Source organism: Rhinolophus sinicus, chromosome 11, assembly GCF_057876585.1.
Source record: "Rhinolophus sinicus isolate RSI-liver-muscle chromosome 11, RSI-T2T, whole genome shotgun sequence".
NCBI classification, from domain to species: Eukaryota; Metazoa; Chordata; class Mammalia; order Chiroptera; family Rhinolophidae; genus Rhinolophus; species Rhinolophus sinicus.
In genome coordinates, this window is record NC_142511.1 from 24,258,265 (window position 1) to 24,278,970 (window position 20,706).

General features: G+C 55.0%; 1 protein-coding gene across 3 annotated transcripts; it reads left to right on the top strand.

Moving 5' to 3' along the window:
• The first annotated feature begins 616 nt into the window (after positions 1-616).
• Positions 617-18,855, top strand: ETNK2 (ethanolamine kinase 2). Of its 3 annotated transcripts, XM_019711403.3 has the most exons (8): positions 617-1,204; positions 2,839-3,098; positions 6,024-6,146; positions 11,342-11,484; positions 12,076-12,159; positions 14,587-14,732; positions 16,230-16,303; positions 17,705-18,855. In XM_019711403.3, exons 1-8 carry the CDS (start codon positions 947-949, stop codon positions 17,775-17,777), a joined length of 1,161 nt encoding a protein of 386 aa, XP_019566962.1. In that variant the 5' UTR covers positions 617-946; the 3' UTR covers positions 17,778-18,855. The 3 variants fall into 3 exon arrangements, with proteins under 3 accessions (XP_019566962.1, XP_019566963.1, XP_074178379.1); XM_019711404.3 differs by lacking the exon at positions 6,024-6,146 and having other exon boundaries at positions 648-1,204; XM_074322278.2 differs by lacking the exon at positions 2,839-3,098 and having other exon boundaries at positions 1,064-1,204.
• Positions 18,856-20,706: the final 1,851 nt, after the last annotated feature.

Genomic DNA, 20,706 nt, shown 5'->3' on the forward strand with positions numbered 1-20,706 from the left:
ATAACGATGGGAATTGTGGTTCAGAGGTTCCTGAGCAGGCGAAAGGGACAACTTGGGGAAATAGAAAAGAGCCCCTTTTCTGTAGACACTTTTCTGGGTGGGGAAGTGAGAGCTCTCCCACTGGGCTGGTGACTGGTGAGATCCCCATTGGCACACCCACCCCCAACATGCATCACCCAATGTTCCTTCTCCATCGTTAATGTGTGTCTGTGCGTGTGTACGGGGATTTTGCTGGGGGCTTCCCTGCAGGGGCCACAGAGCCTTTTGCAGGAGTCCAGGGACTGGAGGCAGGGAGCTGGACACAGGTGGGCCGCCCAAGCTGACCTCTTGGAAGTAGCGGGATCCAAGAGTGGGGGCTCAGAAAGAACCCTCTCCGGGCACTGTCAGAGGCAGAGAGGCTCTAGCCAAGGTGGGAGGGAGGAAGCCACCTCGCTCTCTCAGAAGTGGGGGAGCCAGCGAACCCCAGCTGGGGTGGGGGTAGAGGCGCCCCCTGCCTCTCCCAGGCCCCGCCCTCTTGTCACGGCCCCGCCCCCACCCTCTCCTCAAGGCCCCGGCCTCGCCCCTGCCCTTGCGTCACGGCCCCGGCCCCACCCCCGCTCCGCGGCCTCCCCGGGGGCGTCACCCGCCCCACGCATCAGGTAGCGACGCCCGCAGCAGCCGAGGGTAGAAGGCAACGGTCTCCGCGGGCCGGGGCTGGCGAGGGCGGAAGGGGGCGTTCCCACGGCCCCCGCTCCGCGGCCTGCGCCCGTGATGTCACAATCGCGGCCAGCCCCGGCGTCCCCGGGTCGGCTTGGGGCGGTGGGCTGCGAGGCTGCGAGCGAGGCGGGCAGGGGCTCCCGAGTCATGGCCTGCCCCCGGCCCCTCCCCCACCACGCCGTCCCCCGCGCCGGCCCCCCCCGCCGGGGCTAGTGTGCGCGCGGCGGCTCCGAGGGGGCGGCCGCTGGGGATGGCTGCACCCCCTTCGGCTCCCGTGCCGCGCTCGACCTTTTACCTGAGGAGGCCGACGCCTGGCCGGCAGTGCTCATGGAGCATGGAGGAGAGTGCGGCCGCTGGCGCCGGCTGCCGGGAGCCGCCAGGCCCCCTGCGGGCCGCTGCCGTCCCGTACTTCGACATCTCTGTGCACCAGGACGACATCCTGCCCGGCGCCCTGCGCCTCATCCAGGAGCTGAGGCCGCATTGGAAGCCCGAGCAAGTTCAGACCAAGGTAGCCGAGCGGGCGTGCGGGGACGTTTGTCCGCGCATCCTTCCGGGCCTCGGCCCCAGGGGGCGCGGCTGCTGCGTGGGAAGATTGGGATGGGGGTTTGTGTGTGTTTCCTGATCCATCCACCTCCCGCGCCCTCAACACACGCCTCGTCTCAGGCTCGCGGGCTGGCACCCCAGAGGTCCACCTGCCCACTGTCAGCGTGCTGCGCTTGCGGGCCCACCCCACTCCCTGTCTCGGCGCGCTGCTGCCCCTCGCAGCCCACCGGCGTGTACCCAGCGGCTCTGATACCCGCGGCGGCAGGAACTTTTCAGGAAATCCCCCACACTCACAAACACGTTGCTGCCCCTTCTTACCCCGTGGTGGGAGCAAAACCTCCAGCCTCTGAGCGGCTCCTGCGGGTCCCAGAATTCCGGCCAGCCCTATCGCCCTGGCTCTGGCTCAGCACTACCACGACCACAGCCCCCCCTTCCCCCGCCACACACACACACACGCGCGCGCACACACACACACACACACACACACACACACACACACACACGCCTCCCCATCCCCTGCGGGGCACACTGGGACACTGAGGTGGGCAGAGCCTCCCACTGAGGAACCTCAGACTGACTCCCCCTGACCTGCATCCTCTGAAAAGAGTCGTCACCTGCCCACCATCCCATCCTCTCTGGGAACTACCTGTGGAGGATCGGCCCTGAGGGGGGCACCTGCAGCTTGTACTAGAGTGGCAGGGGCTGCGTGCTGATGGGCCTTCAGGGAGGGGAAAGGTGAGGTTCAGGACCAAGTGTGGAGGCTGACAGACCCCTCTTGGGAGAGGGGTGGGTGGGTAGCATTTTCCAAATAAAAAGCCCACTTTGGTGTAAAAGTATCGAGGCATCAAGCAGGCTTGAGATTAATTTCAGTACTGGCCTAACATGGTATCTGCAACTCCCTCCCTGGGCCTCAGTTCCCCCACCTAAAATTAGTTCAGATGTCCTCTAAGGCCCCTCCAGCTCTGTCACACTGTGCTCTATAAATTCCATGATTCATTCCTCCTTGTCACACTCTGGGAGCCTGGTCTCCCACCCTAGGGTCTAATGTCTTTTTTGGTATGGAACTCAGAGGCCCTAGGGAGCTCTGACCACCAAAGCCCTGGGATGGGTGCCAACCTCAGTACCCTGGATGGGGCAGGAGGCACAGCAAAGAGCCCTCTGCCTGCAGGCAGTGAGAGGCAGTTGGGTAGAGGTGTGCTTGTCCTGGGTGATCTTGGCCCTCCTCTGCCGCATTCTGGTCCATAGAGGTTTCTTTCAGGGCCAGGATGGAGGAGAAAGGAGGGGGAGGGGGCTTCTACCCACCAAGTGGTGTGCAGACGACTCCACCACCAAATCCCACCCGTTGGAGACAGACCCAGGAGAAGTGAGGGTGCCTAGGCTGAGCCCAAGCTGCCATTGTTTTCTTGAACTCTAGTCTACCCCTAGCATTGGGAACAGGGTGAGCGTTAGAACAGTACTGAGCTCTTTACTAAGAAAGGGTAAAGGGCTGGGGGCTCTCTGTTTTTGTGCTCAAACACCCATCCTGGAGTTGGGCAGCCCTGAGGCAAGAGCAGATCCCCTGCCCCACACATCCTTGCACTGCCCTCTCCCCAATGCTAGCGCTTCACTGATGGTATCACCAACAAGCTGGTGGCCTGCTACGTGGAGGAAGACATGCGTGACTGTGTGCTGGTTCGGGTGTACGGGGAGCGGACGGAGCTCCTGGTGGACCGGGAGAACGAGGTCAGGAACTTCCAGCTGCTGCGAGCACATGGCTGCGCCCCCAAACTCTACTGCACCTTCCAGAACGGGCTTTGCTATGAGTACATGCAGGGCATGGCTCTGGGGCCTGAGCACATCCGTGAGCCCCGGCTCTTCAGGTGAGGAAGGTGCCCAGGGTGTACTATTCATCTCTGATCCCTCAGGCCTTAGGCTTTGAAATTCTTCACCAGCTTCTGTGGTGTAGAGTGGAGTCCATGAATGAGTCATGAGATCTGTGAACTCCCTGAAATTGCATAATTGGGTTTGTGTTTATGTGCATTGCTCTGCAAAGAGGGGCTATAGCTTTGTGTAGATTTTCAGGGGGGCCTGCTAGAAGGATGAGTTCTTGGGTGAGGCTTTTAGTGCACGTGGGACCTGACCAGAGGACTTGGCTCCCTAAATGCAGCAGGACTTGCCTTCCTGGCCCATATGTTAGCCCACCCCAAGTCTGACCTGGAAACATCTTGGGGCCTTGGAAATGAAATCTGAGCCAAATCCCCAGAGCGGTCAGGGCTTCCTGCTCCCCCACCCCCACCCCAGAGCTCAGGCATGCTGCAAGAATGGCTCTATCCAGGGTGAGCATGCGTTTATCAGCCCAGAGAGACACTATCCCTCCCCCAGTGTGAGCTCCTTCCAGATTCCCTGACAAAGTGGGAACCCAGGTTTGAGAGCTGCCGAGGCAGCCAGAGGCTCAGAACTATGGCCCCTGGGAAGCCTTTTGTGTCAAATGTCTAGATGTAGAGGACCCATGAACTGGACTTAACCTTCATGCCCTGCTGATGTCAAGGCTGTGGGGCCTGGACGGGGGAGAACCAAAGCGCCCGTGGTGCTCTCTCTGTCCCCTGACTGTGCTGGGCAGGTGGTCAGGAAGGCTCTACCGTCCTTCTTCCAGTGCTGTGGCCATGTGCCTGGCACTCAGACTAGAATGAGGTCACAGGTGGGCTGAGGTTTACTTCTGATGCCAGGGACAGTGGTACAAGGTCTGCCCAGGAACCTTGTGCTCTGTCCTGTCCCATGTACTGGGAAGGAGCCTTCCAAATTCTGAGGGGCAACAACAAGGCCCACCTAGGGAGGAGACCAAGAAGCTTCTTTGCTCCCTCACTTGCTACCCAGTTAACTCCAAGTTAATGCACCTGGCCCTATTTGCAGGGAACCTCTGGCTAGCCCTCTAGGAACTTAAAAGGAGGGAATCTGAGAACTTCACCCCCACCCCAAGCTCATGAGCACTGCCTCTGGAGCTAGTGAGGCCCCAGGATATTAGTGTTGAGTTGGTTGTTGTAGTTGGGTGTGTGTGTGTATCTTGGGTGGGGATATATAAACCCATGGGAGGGGCTTCTCAGGATCCAGCTAAGCAGCTCCACATGCTCCCAGCCTGGAGAGGGGAGGTCAGAGCAGGGTGGGGGGCTGGGGAATCCTGTCCTGGCTTCCCCCACCGACTCCTCCCTGCTCTTGTGCAAATAAGCTCAAATATTGGTAGGTCCTCACCACTCCCAGTTTTCACCAGCCCTACGAATCTGATGCTGTCACTCATCCTCTCATGAAAACAATTACCGTTGTCAGGAAGATTGAAGGTGGATTTAGGTTGGAGAATGAGAACTTCACATTTGGGGGAGAGCCAGAAAGTGGGCAAAGTGTAAGAGGTAGCCCTTCCTTGATACTTTTCCCAGGCTAGACCATTGTGTTTCTTGGGTGAAGGTGGGTCTCTGAGGGAAAGGCCAAGGAAGGCCTCTGGGAGCCGCCGCCTCATGTTGCCCTGACCCCCACCTTTCAACCTCTGCCGGTTGAGGCTTTGCAGCATAAAAATGCTGAGTTTTGAGGTTACTTTCATTGCTATTCCAGACAACAGCCTTACTGATATTCAGGGAAATGTTCTGTTCATGTTCTATTGGGAATCTTCCTTTGGGAAAGGAAGGCCTGGTTCTTAGGTCTGTTTCCCCAGCCTTGCCCGAACCCCAGCAGGCTCTCTCTTACCCCTGGGCCTCTGACCTCTGAAAGAACAGCTGAACTCTGACCCATTTGGTTGCTGCCATGCCCTCTGCCCCCTCTACCCTTTAGGAGGTGGGAGCCCTGGAGGCTTCCATAGGAGCCCCTAGTCTGCCCTGTTATCCTGTTGGGACCTGGCGAGGGGAGGAGTTGTCCCTGGAACTGCTGGGTAACAGGGTTTCAAACAGCCAATCCCTTGCCTTTCCCAGTGATTATTATTCGAGCAACAAACAGGCAGAGGCAGGGAAGCTTGAATGTTGGAGGCTTGGCAATGGGTGGGGGATGGGGCTCTAGAAGGGAGAGCTGGCAGAGGCCTGGGGGAGCCCAGCTGGGACACAGGGCCTCAGACGCTGGGGTCCTTATCAAGGCCCTCCCTTTCTGACTGGTCAGTCCTCCATCTACACCCCCCTCCCCCCGCGCCCTGTCCCAGCAACCTTCCCCAGTACTGCTTTTTCCTCTCTCCATCGCCCCTCCTTCTCTCCTGGGACCTTGGATAATGTCCACAGGAGAACTTGAAAATAGAATGCTGGTTTGTTTTGCGTCCTTGGCACCCAGCCGCCAGCATCAACTCCCTGCTGCAGAGGAAGGGGCTGCCCCGGGGCTGCCTGCTTCCCTCCCCACCTTGGTCAGGCTGATAAGAGACAGGCATTACTTCGGTGCCTGGCATCACCACCCCCTGATCCCTTGGTGCCCGGTGTTCACCTCCCCATGAGGGCATGGGTCAGAGTCCAAGGGGGGAGGAAAGGTACCACCCCCACCCCCAAGTGACCCTGTCTGTCCTCACGTTGCTGTGGGTACACGACCTGGGTCATTGACCTGTGGTCAACAGCCCACTGCTTGCCCTTCTGCTGACTGAAGCAGCCCCAGCTCTGATTCTGGAAAGGGAGCTGCTGGGCTAGAGGCCTTATCTTGTTTTCATGCCTTCTGCTGAGATGGAGAGCTCTTAAAAGATTTGTAACAGTCCCACACTCAACCCTCTGGCTAGCTCCCTCATAGACACTGTAGGTCAGGAGGGGCTGACCCCCCACTTGATATTGTACCCTTTCTCTTTTCTGCTGTAGGCTAATCGCCTTAGAAATGGCAAAGATTCACACTATCCATGCGAACGGCAGCCTGCCCAAGCCTACTCTCTGGCACAAGATGCACAGTTATTTCACCCTTGTGAAGAGCGAGCTCAACCCCAGGTACAGAGATCTGGGAGGATTCAAGGCTGCCACTGTCGCGACCACCTTAATGTGACCCCCTTCCCCATTCTTTTTCTCATCGCACCCCACAGGAGGTTTGGGGGTGTCAGTCCTGATCGCTGAGCCTCTGTCTCCAAGCAGAGTCGGCCAGCTGAGTAACTCTGAGGAACTTGGATGCACTATTTTAGACCTATGTGCTATTTCTCCGTGAGCCTTCTGGTTGTGGCAGAGTCTAGGGTTTGGGACAGTATCTCCCCATTTTACTTACAGGATAATGAGGCTCCGAGACTAAGCTCTGCCCAGTCAGGGTCTAGTCATAGCAGGGCTTCTGTACCCAGCCCGCTGCCCTTTCTACCTGAGCGGCCTTCTCAGCAGTGCGAAGGGAGGGCCCAGACCTCTGAGAATGGGGTAAGGCTGAGTTAGAGTCAGTCTGAAGGAGTCTGCTCGTCCGCTGACAAGCCTTTGGGACATCAAGCCTCCTGCTACTTGCCTGGACACTTCTCGTCCCCATGTGTCCCTAGAGACCCTGTCCCCCACCTTGTTTCCTCTCTGGTCTTTTCATCCACCCTGACATCACCTTTTCCCAGCTAAGACAGGGTTCCCAGAACCTTCCCTTACGCTCTGGCCGGCCGCCTGAGAGTCCTTCTAGCCTTCAGATACCTGACCCTTCAGGCATACCCTTGAGTACTGAGAAAACAGTGGGGGCAAGGTGGAAAGAGTGGTGTCACCCGGCCCCCTCCAAAAAAGGCTTGAACGTCACCCTTGTTCCAGATGGGAGTGGGGTACACATGTGGGGGCAGGGTATCTCTTTCTCTCCTCAAAGAGAACAAGACAATAATGAATTCTGTCCCGACTGTGTATCTGTCATATTCTCGCACACACAGCGACTTTATCTGCACCATCCCACTTAAGAATTATCAAGCACTGCTTGGGACTATTTGCCCAGCACGGCCCATGTTTAGAGCTTCTATGTCAAGTGTTATCTTTGTGACAAGGACTGCCTTGCCCCTTAGGACGATGACAGCACGAGGAGAGCAGCATCGTCTGGTGTCTGAGCCAAGAAGAACTTGTTATCTCCCAGCCCACTATTTTCATTTGACAGATGAAGAAACTGAGGCCTAGGGTGGGGATGGGACTTGTCCAAGGTCATTGCTATCAGTGGCAGCTCAGGGACTAGAGTCCAGCCTTGATGCTTAAGCATAACTGTTGCCACTGAGCTTCCTTTGACTCTGCTGTCACTGTGTAACCTTTGTGTGTGTGTGTGTGCGTGTGTGTGTGTGAGAGGGTGACCTTGTTGGAAGGGGAGTGGTCCCTGGAGAAGAGCTGGCAAACTCCCTTTGCACTTGTCACCCCTTTGACCTTGGGCAAATCAAATTGCTTCACTTTTTTGAGCCTCTTTAGTGGATGATGCCTGTCCTGAATGACCTACCCTGACCCAGAGCAATCACCGAGATGAGATGAAGTACTTGAATTCCATAATAACCCTGCCTAATAACTTACCTAAGAACCCTGACTTAGTCCATCCTTCATTTTACAAACATTGATTGATTGGGATTTAAAACAATAAGAAACCGAGATGACAGTGGCCCTTCCTACCGCTGCTTAGGAGCCCTCTAGGTAAACAGGACCTGCACAAGCAGAGCTGTAGGAGAAGGCAGGGTGTGTAGTACATACAGGGTGGGAGAAGCAAGCAAAGTCTTCTTGACAGAGATGCGAAGGGAGGGCCGTCCCGCTGGAGCAGACGGCGTGAGCTCGGCTTGCACATGGAGGATGGGTAGGAGTTGGCTGGAGCGGATCTTTTAGGAGAGGTTGGGAGGGATCGTTTGAGATGGGGCTGCAGAGGTCGTGTGAGTTGGAGCTAGACTGTGAGGGGCTTTCAGTGCCAGGAGCGAAGATTCAATTCAGCAGCAGTGGGAGGTCATTCACTCTTTGTGAAGGTGTTTGGGCCCGGGACTCAGGTCAGTAACTGTGTTTCCCCAAAAATAAGACCTAGCTGGACAATCAGCTCTAGTGCGTCTTTTGGAGCAAAATTTAATATAAGACCTGGTCTTATATTACATAAGTCCCGGTCTTGTATTATAGTAAAATAAGACCAGGTCTTAAATTAATTTTTGCTCCAAAAGATGCATTAGAGCTGATTGTCCGGCTAGGTCTTATTTTCGGGGAAACACGGAATCTGACCAGGACTATGGTGGAGGAAGACAGCTTTCCAGCTTTGTGAAGGATGACTTGGGTAGGAGTTAGGGAAAGGGGGGATTCGAAGTAGGGAGACCAGCTGGGGGAGTACTGGCATTGAATGGGCATCATGTAGCACTGGGTTTCCCTAAATTTGATCATGAAATTCCCTGGGTGCTTGCTAAGTGCAGGTTCCCCGTCTGACCCTGGAGAGTGACGGGTTGTCTCAAGTTGGATCCTAGGAGTCTGCATTTCACAGGCTCCCCTGGTGATTCTGAGGCCAGGGATCAAGGAACCACATTTGGAGAAACACTGCCCTGGGCAGCTTCATGGGGTTGGGGTGGAGTGTAGGGGAATGAGTCAGAGACCTTGTGGAAGCAGATATGGCAGCCGTGGTGTTGGGGTGGGCATGGAAGTGTCCAGGGGGGCCAGGAGGATGTGGGGTTGGTTATGGCTTTGGGGGCTTCAAGAGGAGACTCAGATGGGCTGAGTGGTGTGAGGGCAAAGGTGATGCAAGTTTGAACACTTAGAAAGCCCCCCTTGCCCCTGCCCCGATCCTGAGAGCTGAGTGGACACTTGCCAGCCATCAGTCCCTTCTTCAGGAGGAACGCCAAGCCGCTTCACCCCCTTCCTGCGGCCTCGAGGGGCAGAGGAGCAGCCCTGCCTGGGATGTGAAGGTTTCTGAGATGCGGTGGGGATGACTGTTCTGCCAGGCCCATAGCCTTGAGAGTGCGCTGGTGTCGGCTGAAGGAAGCCACGCTGGCGATGTTTCAGGTGCTCGGGGGAGGAAGTAGAAGGCTGGGCTTGTTCCCACAGTGACCATCTGTGTGGCCTTGGCGTGAGTGGTGTGAAGGTCAGACAGATGTCGGGGCCTGGGCAGCAGACACCTTGAATGTCAAAACCATGATTTTCAGGCTGAGACCCAGGCAAACCAACACCTCCTCATTCTGATCTTTGGATGGTCTCAGTCCAAGGGGGAAAAAAGGATCTTAAAAGAAAAGGTAGCTTCTTAAGAAGAGTTAAGAGGGAAACAAATTCTATGCAGCCCAATGGATACAGATTAACTCCAGTGAGGATGGGATGGGGACAGGGGGTGGGACCCCGGCCTGGATCAGCCCCTGACAGATGCTCAGACTCAGAGTGGCCTGTCAGAGCCTCTGGGGGGCACTGGGGCCCTTACAGTTCAGAGGCGCGGCTTGATTTTGGATCGTTGGACCAGTTGAAGACTACTTTTTTTAGTGAGGAAATAGAGGGTCCAGCTGAGCAAGAGACATCTGGAGGCTGGAAGGAAGACTGCCCTACCTTGGGCCTCAGTTTCGCTGTGAGATTGGACTGGAGACCTAAGATCCTCTTTAGCTTTGACCTTCTCAAGCCTGGGAGGGAGCCTGCTGCTCATCCTTTTCTGGGGACACATGGAGACTCCTTAGTTGCTGAATACCCTTCCATGTGTTCTGGCTCTGGCCTGGGTGCGGGGGCAGCAGGGCTGTCCCCTGGGAGCCTTAGGAGGCCCTATCTCATTCTCATTCCCCCGCCCGTACTGTTGCTGCCCTGGACAGGAGAGCAAACGGGACACACGTGAGTGGAGATAAAACCCTAGCCCCCTCCTCTCCTCCCATTGGTGGATCCAGGTTTTTAAGGATTCTGCTAACTACTTGGCTTTTCAATGTACACAGACCTGTGAGCTTCCTGGGGACCAAAGTTCAGAGCTTCTGAGTACAGTGTACCCTCGTCAGTTTCTCCATGGTCTCTGATGGGCCCATTCATTCATTCCTCAACATGTATTTCAGCAGTGAGGCGTGTGTGTGCCGTGGATGGGGTGGGGGCAGAATGGCCTCCATGCACGTTTGTTCCTGCCCTCCAGTTGTCCATGCCCAGTGTGGCATGGGTCTGGTACAAATCCTCGTTCAAGGACATGTGGGAGCTACACAGCAAGTGCTTTTCCACTGAAAGGCCCTAATCCCTTTGGCCTTGTAGGTAGGAGTGAACCCAAGCAAGCAACTTGTTTTCCTTTCTTATGTGGGCCTGTCTGTGCGATAAGTTAGGCTGTATGATCTCTATGTGACACCTGCTGCTACCACGTGAGGGAGACACCGGGACATACTGCTACCTCCTCCAGAGACACCAGCACTTCAGCCCTTCCCTGGTGCACTATGATCCTTTCGCTTGAGGAACTCTGAGGGGAGAGTTGTTTTAGAGAGCGACCCCTTCCCCTAGGAGTTTCTCCTACATCCTGAGGGCAGGTCTGTCTGCATCTCTGCCCTGCTGCCCTTGTTCTCTTAATCTGGGATGGGTGAGTTTGGACACTCATTTTCACCTCCTCTGTCCTCTCCTGCCACCTTCCTTACCTTCCTGTCCCTTTCACGAAGTAGCAGGGATAGCATTCAGTCAGGGATTTGGGTGCTTTGCAAAATGCTTTTAAGCCAATGTTTTTTTTGGGTTTTTTTTAGAGATTTTATTGGGGAAGGGGAACAAGACTTTATTGGGGAACAGTGTGTACTTCCAGAACTTTTTTCCAAGTCAAGTTGTTATCTTTTCAATCTTAGTTGTGGAGGGTGCCATTCAGCTTCAAGTTGTCCTTTCAGTCTTAGTTGTGGAGGGCGCAGCTCAGCTCCAGATCCAGTTGTCGTTTTCTAGTTGCAAGGGGGCGGAGCCCACCATCCCTTGCGGGACTCGAGGAATTGAACTGGCAACCTTGTGGTTGAGAGCCCACTGGCCCATGTGGGAATCGAACCGGCAGCCTTTGGAGTTAGGAGCATGGAGCTCTAACCGCCTGAGCCACCGGGCCGGCCCTAAGCCAATGTTTTAATCAGCTTCTTACAGTAACCATAGGACATGAGGACAAGAAGTCTTAGTACCGTTTTACAGATAACAAAAGTGAGGGTCTGAAAGGTCGGCCATTTGTCCAAGGTCCTTCCTCTGCGGGAAGATGTAGTGAGGGGGCTCAGGGTTTTTGAGACCAAGCACCCGCCTGTCTACCACCAGCCCTCCCTCCACCGCCCACCTTTCTCGCCACTGTCCAGCCTTTCTGCAGATGTCCCTGAGATAGAGGTGTTGGAACGCGAGCTGGCCTGGCTGAAGGAGCATCTGTCCCAGTTGGACTCCCCTGTGGTGTTTTGTCACAATGACCTGCTCTGCAAGAATATCATCTATGACAGCACCAAAGGTACGGCTTCTTTGGCTCTGGCTGGCCAGCAGAGTTCTGTTCCTCAGGCTGGTACTTGCACAAGCAAAAGGGGACCTTTGGCTTAGGTCTTAATTTGTAAGAAGATAAATGGAAAAGGAAACACATTCCCACTTAGAATAATCTGTGCCAAGGAAAAATCCTGGTTTGTGGGGGTCTTCAACGTTAGGGCACCTGAGCTATTCCCCCTGACGACGCCTTTGGTTTCTGAGGACATCTCGGCTGCCCCACACCTTCCTAAAGGGAAGACCTTCCGTGGTCCTGACGGGAGCTTCATCCACTTAGCTTTATTATGGTCCTTAACCATACTGAGGACAGATGTCTTTATGTGGGGAGAGTCTGAGGATCTAGCTATGTGAGAGGGACAGCTGGAGCTGGGGGAAGGCAGTGGAAAAATTGACAGACAGGAGGAAGCAGCTGAGAAGATTGCCACTGAGGACGTTGGGTAAGGCCAGGTTGCTGCAGAGGCCAGTGAGAGGCAGTGGGTGCATTCTGGAGGTCTTTGGAAGCTTGACCAAGCCCTATGTCCAGATCTCCTGGGGCCAACCCTCATTGCTCTCCTCTATCTCATAGGTCACGTACGGTTCATTGACTATGAATATGCTGGCTACAACTACCAAGCTTTTGACATTGGCAACCATTTCAATGAGTTTGCAGGTGAGAAGGGCATTGCTATTTGGCCCGTGTCCAAGGTACCCTCCTTAGGATGGATGGCCAGGTCCAGGGGGAGGATGAAAGGGGGTTCGTTACTTGGGGGAGGGAGGGAGGAGGCTAGACAGCCCCTGTCCTCCGAAGCATCCCAGCTCGAGGGGGAAAGACACAACCTGCCTTGAGAGAGCACCAGCTCTCCTGGGGGAGGAGGGCCCACCTACACAGCACACCCTGCTAGCTCATGTGGCAGTTTGGTACAATTAGGAAAACGTGCCCGCTGGAGGATCCTTGCGGACACCTCGGCTTGGCTTGTGAGTTAGAAGAAGACCCCTTCCTCTGAGTCCACGCAGCCCATGGCAGCGGGACCAGCACAGGACAACCTCAGCTGCCACTTGTTCTCTTGTTCAAGCTCCTTTAGACCCAGTACGACCTGCACAATTGTAAATAAGCGTCCAGCATGCAGACAAGGAGAAGAATAAGCTGCAAATAGCTCTTTGCCTGGTGGCCTATGAGTGTAATGTACGTGGAACTAGGTCAAATTGTATACGGTGCAACTTGACTCCTTCAGACCCTGGCTTTGTTGCTCACTAGCGTCTGAGCCTTGGGTTTCTCTGTGCTTCTGTAAAGTGGAGATGACAATAGTACCTCCTTCCTGGTTTTGATCTGAGACACACAGGACAGCACGTACTCAGCGTATGTTGTTATTTGCTGCTGGTGGTAGGAAGCGAAGCTTTCCTGAGTTCAGGAGACGGGCAGGGCTGGAAGAGGTAGAATGAGGCGGTGTTTCCTAGGAGCGGGTGAGAGCTCTATGAAGGCGTGGGTGTATAATAGAATCATCTGTGTAAAGGAATCAGGCCAGGTTTTGCTGGCTGGAGGGCTTGCTTGTTAAAAACAATTAGATGGTACTGAAGAACCTAGCCTCTAGACACGGGTTGGAGGGACATCCCCAGAATGGCTGTGTGAGGTGCTCAGCCCCTGAGGCTTAGGACAGGAGAGGCAGCCGTAGCGCCAGCCCAGTCCTGTCTCTTCTGGAACTCCAGGTGACCAGGTCTGTCAAGTGCTGGTTGTACCTGAGGGTAGTATGACTCCCCGGCATGGCCACTAGGTACATTTAGGAACCCGAGGGACCATGGCACCCCAGCTGGGCAAACAGCTGAGCAGTGGGGAGTAGCACAGAGCTGAGGCTGGCACCAGCCGGGAACTGGGCCTGTGTGTGCTCAGTTGCCGGACACATTGGCCTTTCTACAAGGGATGACTCTTAAGCTTTTTAAGTCTTTCTCATCACAACACAGAGCAAAGTCAAGCTGGAATTTCTCCAAAGGGGCAGATTGCATCCTGCTCCCAAGTTGAGAGTGAAGAAGAAAGAAGTGAGCATGACAGAAATAGGAGGGCAGGGAAGGAGATTGGGACCTACGGAGAGCGACCTCCTGGGTTCTTGGGAGCGGGAGATGAGTTCTAAGCCTGCACCCGCCTCTAACTGGCTGTATGACCTTGAGCAAATTTCGTCTCTCTGGGCCTTAGTTTCTACATCTACACAAGGAGATTCTTTCCAGCCGTACTCTTGGGGAGCTAGGAGATTGTGTATTTCTCTAGAAATATAAGGAACGCTTGAGAAGGAAAGGGAGGAAGGAAGAGGGAGGAAGAGACTGGGGAAGATGGTCCCGTCCTGGTTCCATTTAAATAAACTGCTACTTTGCGTACGAGCTCTGAAGCCAAGGCGTCTGCCACTGAGCCCAGGATGTGGCTCGTTCCTGTTGGGCTGGTCGCTTGAGGACTCGAGGGAGGGAGGGACTAGAAGGGATTGAGGCCATCTGGTCCAGGGGTTCCAAGGTTTGCTATGTTTCCCAATCATCTGGAGACTTGGACCAGGAGGGGGGGTACTTGGGAATCTGTGTTGTTACCAAGCTCTGCAGGCGGTGTCATTAAGTAGCCAGCTCGACACCGGAAGCAGTGTTGAAGACAGGAAGCAGTCCAGGCAGTAGTGTTTAAGACACACATCAAGTCCAGCTGCTTCGTTGTATCAGTGAAGAGGTTTGTGCCAGTGAGAGGAAAGGACTTGTCTGAGATTAACTGGAGATTAGCATTGGACCTAAGACAGCTAGGCGCTGATTCAGCGCTATCACCAAGCGCCTCCTGTGTGACATAGTTTTATATAGGGCACAGGAGAGACAGTGGTGCTGCCCTAGGGAGTGCTCATCACTTCCAGGACTGTCTCTTGCCCCTCAACCAGTCTGCCCTCTGCCCCACTGAAAGTAGTGCCCCAGCTAAGTAGTGCCCCAGATAAGTTAGATGGTCTGACGAGCTGAATTCCTAGGCACAGCCCACAGGGCAGAGCAGATGGAGGTTTCCAGGGGAGCAGGGAACACCTGAGCTGGAGGAAGTCCCCAGGTGGGCCATCTCCCAGCGTCTTCTGTGGGGCTGCCTCCCCATCAGGTGTAAATGAAGTCGATTACTGCCAGTACCCTGCACAGGAGACCCAGCTGCAGTGGCTGCGCTACTACCTGCAAGCACAAAAGGGGATGGCTGTGACCTCCAGGGAGGTGGAGAGGCTCTACGTGCAAGTCAACAAGTTTGCCCTGGTGAGTGCTTGTGACTGGGAAGCGGCAGGGGAAGGAGGGGCCAGGAGGAGGGACTCTGGACACATCCCAGTGCGCGTTCCCAGCCTGGTGGACGATGAAGCAGAGCCCAGGTCGGATGTGAGGCCATGTGTTCCTGTTTCCCACCCTGGAGGGCGTCCCCATAATGCTAAGATGCCCTGCTCCCCTTACCCCATCAAGTCTAGATTCTCTCCTTCCTAGAGAACTGCTACTTTCAGGAAAGGTCCCAGCTTCCTAATCTGAGTTCTGTCATCTGGACAAGCAATTCTTTCTGGTGTCTAACCATAGCCTTTCATGCTGCAGTTAAATGCATTCCCTCACTGTTTTTTAGCCTTTGGGGGAGATAGAGAACGGCAGCTCTAAGCCTCCTGGTAAGCTTCCTCTGCTGACTCAACTCTTGGTAAGCCTTTCCCATCAGGCTCTTCCTGCTCCAATTCCTGTGCTGTCAGTTCTTGATTTTCAGTGTCACTTATCCAAGGCACATGGTTCGTGCCAGGTCTCCACTGGTGTGTGCCCAGGGGATTCCCAACTGGTCTTACTAATGTCGCCCCTGCATAAGCAAGAAGACAAGGCCGCTGTCCTGAGTGTCACTATTCATCGTAGAGCTTAAGTAAAACCTTGCTTACTTGGGATTTTAAGTTGCCTGTTCTGTTTTCATTCGCACAAGGCTGATTCTCCTTTGGGTTCTTCCTCTTACCTGTTCCACCCTGCCTACCTCTTGGTAATCTTTTAGTGATCCTTTGTACTTGCTAATTGATCTATGCCCGCCTTTAAGTCCTGAAAAGGGAAGTGGAGAGAGGTACTACATTGCCTGCCGCAGAGCAAGCAGGACTTGGGGTGGGGGACCCCAGCCTGGGAAAGTATTGTTATCACTGCTGTTTGTTCGGGGGCAGCAGGAAGCATGGCTCTCTTGCTTCTTGAGCCTGCAGTGACCTGGGCCCCACGGGCACCTCTGGCTATGGGGAGAGCAGTTGTGTGCTTAGGGCGCACACTCGGGCTTCTTATTACCCCATCTACACTCATTTGCCAACCTGACCCCACCTCCTGATAGAAGAGATGGAAAGGTCAGTTTGGGGGTCTTCCAGCAGACCAGCCTTCTGATGGCCGTGTGGCCAGGACACGACTGAGGTACCAGCCCCTGCACTGGGCCTGAGCTTTGGCTTAGGGGCTCCTCTCATCTTGAGCACGTTGGCCGTGAAGACAAGGAGATGGCCTGGTATGGGACAAGCCAGGGGCTGAGCTCTGCTCGAGCTGGGGAACAAACTGAAAGCCCGAGAAGCACCATCCAGCTGGTGCCCTTCCAGGGCGGGTAGAACCGACTCTGCTTTCCCTTTTCTGGAGGGAGAGCAGCCCCCAAATGCTTGTCTCTGCCAGCATCTTACTTCTGTGTTTTCCAGAGTGACTGTGTCCCTCTGGCTACATGGGGTCCACGACAGGCTTGGGAGTTCACCGTGCTAACCCTCTCTGCTCCGTTTCTAGGCATCTCATTTTTTCTGGGCACTCTGGGCCCTCATCCAGAACCAGTTCTCCACCATTGACTTTGATTTCCTCAGGTGAGCACAGGGGACACATTGGGGGTGGTGTGGGTGGGGAAGGGAAGAGCCTTGAGCCGCGGGTGTAGGGGCAAAGGACAACCCAAATAGAACATCCAGAGTCCAGTCCTCTGCCAACTCATCCTGATACCAGCCGGCCCATGCTCAGTGGGGTCACTACTCCAGGGGAGGCCTGGGAGCCCAGAGCAGCCCTCGTTTTATAGCAGAGGGGACAGCATTCCAGAGAGTGGAAGTGACTCACTGAGGTCAGTTAGTGCTTACTGTGTGGGGTGTCAGACCCAACTCCCCCTACAGTGGCCCCTAGTGATGCACTATGGGTTGTACTCACACTGTACTTGAATATCCACTCCTCGGGGGGCCCTGTCATATGAGGTACATATGTCTCTAAGGGCCAGGAATCACTTTGTCTTCCATTCTGGTCCAGTCTCCTTGCCCATTATCCCATCCACTGTCAGCCAAAGAGGAATCACTACCCTGGCTTCAAACTGTTCACAACTATTAGAGAAATGCAGGTCAAATGCACAGGGAGCTGCTGCCTCACACCCATTGGGATGATTGCTGTCATGTAGACTGAAAATAACAAGGATTGGAAAGGACGTAGAGAAACTGGAACCGTTGTGCAGTGCCCTTGAGAATGTAGAATGGTGCAGCTGCTATGGGAAGCAATACTGTACTTCCTTAAAAAATTAAAACTAGAGTTGCCTCATGTTCCGGTAATTCCACTTGTGGGTATATAGCCAAAAGAATTGAAAGCAGGGTCTCAAAGAGATGTGTGCACACCCCTGTTCGTAGCAGCCAAGAGGTGGAAGCAGCCCAGGTGTCCATCGAGGGATGAACGGGTAAACAAAACGTGCTCAATTCATACAAAACGGTATTATTTAGCCTTAGAAAGGAAGTCACGTCACATGCACAATATGGATGAACCTTGAGAAAACATTGTGCTAAGTGAAATAAGCCAGGTATAAATAGACAAATACTGTATGATTCCACTTATATGAGGTAATTAAATTAGTCAACCTCATAGAAATAGAAAATAGAATGGTGGCTGCCAGGGACTGGGGGAGGGGGAAATTTGAGTTGCTGTTTAAGGGGTACAGAGTTTCAGTTTTGCAAAATGAAAAAGTCCTAGAGATCTGTTGCCCAACAATATGAATGTACTTAACATTACTGAGCTGTAAAAAATCAAAAACTGACCTTGTTTAGGGAAGGGTTGCTCCTGTCTGATCTAAGAAGAAAAATAAAATTATAGCTGAAGTTAAAAAAATCAGCCTGGGCTGGAATTGGTCTGCCTAGACCTCAATGGGCTGAGCTGTTGAGGACCTTGGCTCATAGTGAGGGTCCCGCAGCAGGGCCCGCCTCCTTCCCTTTTGACCCCCCGCTCTCTTCCCTGTCTTCTGGCAGGTACGCGGTGATCCGATTCAACCAGTACTTCAAGGTGAAGCCTCAAGTGTCGGCCTTGGAGATGCCAAAGTGACCAGCTTCCCCATCCCTCCCCTCCCCATCTGCCTGGCAGGCTGGTTCTCCATGGCTCAGTTGTGCTCTGGAGTCCATACCCTTGGACAAGGTGGGAGAGGGGACAGGTGTGTCCATGGAGAAGACTCCACCCCTGCCACCAGCCCCCAGTGGGTGCCGCTGTGACCACATTCTCTTGTTTGGAGGGGCTGATGGACCCAGCGCGGGGGGTCCCCTTTACCTGACTTGGGGGAAGTGCCTGCAGCCAGCCAAGGCCCAGACCACAACCATCCCTGGGAAGCCTAGTGTTCCCAGCCCCAGGCCAGGCGGAATCTGGGCTGCCTTAGATGTGTCTTTGACCTTCCTGGTTTGGGGAGGGGGGAAGGTTGGGAGGGCTCCTTTCTACCTCCAGTGCCCTGAGCCTCCAGCCCATCTCCCTACAAGGCCCCATGTGGGAGGTGCTGAGCCCAAACCAGCATCATGCCAACTCTGACAGATGGATGTACATATCTTGGGGGGGGGGGGGGGGCAGGGGAGGGTTGGTCTAGAATTGGGTTTGACAGCTCCCGAACAACTGCCTCATGTGACATCCCTCCCTTTCTCCAAGCCAGATCCAATCAAATAGTCCCTTCCCAAACCTCAGTGAGGACTCCTGCTCCCCTCCTGTGACCTCTGCTGTGCTTGTCATTCCCTCTGCAGCCTGCTGGGAGGGAAGGTAAGGGAGTGGTGATGGCTGGACCTCCAGAGCCCAGCTGTTTCATGCTGTGGCTTGACAGAGGGGACAGCCATCGCCCGCTTTGTTCCTCCCCATGCCCTCCAGGCCCTCACTTCCAAGGATCTATCTCTTCATGTCCATCTTCTGTCCTGAAGTTGACCCAGGGTCTCCCCACTTGGGAATGACTAGTGGGAGTCAAGGGGCAGGGGCCAGGGACTTCCAGGGCTCGCCTGGCGTGAAAGTGCTGACTAAGCTCATTGCCCCTGACTCGCAAGGGCCTCCACCTCCTTTTGCTCTCACAGCCCCTAGGGCCTTCTGCTGGGCCCACAAGGTGATTCATTTGTAAATTATCTTGATTTTCTGCATTAAAATGGCCATTTCTGGACCACTCTTGAGTACAGCTGGTGGGGCTTTGACCTGGAGGGTGTGATTAGTAAGCCTGTGTGTGTGTGTGTGTGGGGGGGTGTTCCAGCTCCTTCTCTGGGGTCCCCTTGGGTTGCACACTTTCCACCATGCGCTCCGTGCACCTGGCTTACCAGACCTGGACCTGGGCTCCTGGTGTAGGACAGACCTGGGTAAGGCTGGTGGCTTCAAGTTCCTCTGCCTTTGATCATTTTGCTAGCATCGGTTGGCCCTGGGAGGCGGCTGCTTGGAGGAACTACACCTTACCCAAGTGATAAACCAGTGAGACCCTGAAGGGAAGTATTCAGTACTTCCTTGGTCCTCTCTGACTCAGTATTGGGGGTGGCGGAGGGGGCAGCTCTGCCTGACAGCAGGCAAGGGTGATTTCTGAAACCAATCTGTCATTTTTTCGGAAGGCCAGAGGGAAGGCCGAGCAGGAGCTCCAGAGTGAGCTGTGGCTCTTCTCAGCCCAGGTTACTAGGGTTGCCCTCCCAAGACTGGGCAGCAGCTGCCTCCAGGGTCCCCCAGAAGCTGCCCTGTGCCCTTAGGGGTATCAGCGGCCGCCTGCCAGGTGGACTCTGGCTGTTTGGCTTTTGGCTGCAAAAGTACCAGGGTGCCATGGCAACCACTGGAAGGAACTGACCTGGCACAGGCAGCTGGAGCCACCGTCAAGGTCACAGTGATCCAGTGTGGCTGTGCCCTAATGGGCAGCAAGACTGAGTCTAGGGGTGCCAGTGGAGGACATGGGGAAAGGTGTGCCGGCATAGGGGTAGTGCCAGGGCTGGGCTGGTCAGGTTCCCAAGGGTCATCTGTGGGCTCAGGTGGTCATGGAGCAGCCTTCCTGTGGACTACATAGCAGTGCCCATCCTCCCCACCTCTGGAGCTGAGGGCAGGAATAACCACTGTGCAGGCAGCTTGTCTCCAGGCTTCTGGGACCCTGATGTCACAGCATTGGAGACGGTGTGGTGGTGGTGAGCAGGGAATGGCTGGGACAGGGACCCCTACATATCACCCTGTGCCCCTAAGGCCTGGCATCCTCGTTCCTCAGTTCTCCAGGGGAGAAGGCTGATGGGGGCTGCATTGGGGGGCACTTGACGCACACCCCCATAAAGCCTGGAATTCCATCACTCCTTCCACTGCTACGTGACTGACTGCACCCCTACCTCCCTGCTCAGCCCTAGGCCTTGGAGATTCAGTAGGATTGCCTGGGCTCCACCCCCCAGGCCTCTTCCTCTTCCTCGACTCTTAGTAGGAGCTGTTGGCAAAGCATGCCTGGGCGTGAGTGTAACTCTGCTGGGCTCCTACCCTCGGCCTCCACAGGAGGCATGGAGGGCAGAGAACGAGCTCGTGTCCCAATATTCCTGGTAGTTAGCAGGACATTCTGTTCCAGGCCTCGCAACCGCAACCCGCCTGACCCTGTCCTGCCTGTCCTGGGGTGGGGCTCCAGGGCACCAACCACAGGATACCGGGGCCTTTCCCATCCTGAAAGGATGCAGGGCACGTGGCTCTGTCAGCAACTAGAATGAAGAGGGCAGGACAAGGGTTCCTGAAGTGGGAGCTGGGCAGTACAGGCCTCAGGCTCCCAAGGCCACAGGGGACCTGGACTAGGGAAGGGAGAGGGCCTCGGGACCGGCAGAGGGGGAGGGGGAGCCTGGCTGGGAGAGTCCTGACCAGGCTGCCCACATTTGGTTTGGAACACAATAGGGGTGGTAGTGGAGACTTGGGGTGGGGTAGATGGACAGCGGAAGTTAAAATGAGCAATTCTCCCATGTGACCACTAGAGGGCAGGTGCCATGCTTCTCCTCAAGGGGCCAGGGAAGTTGGGCTCCATTTG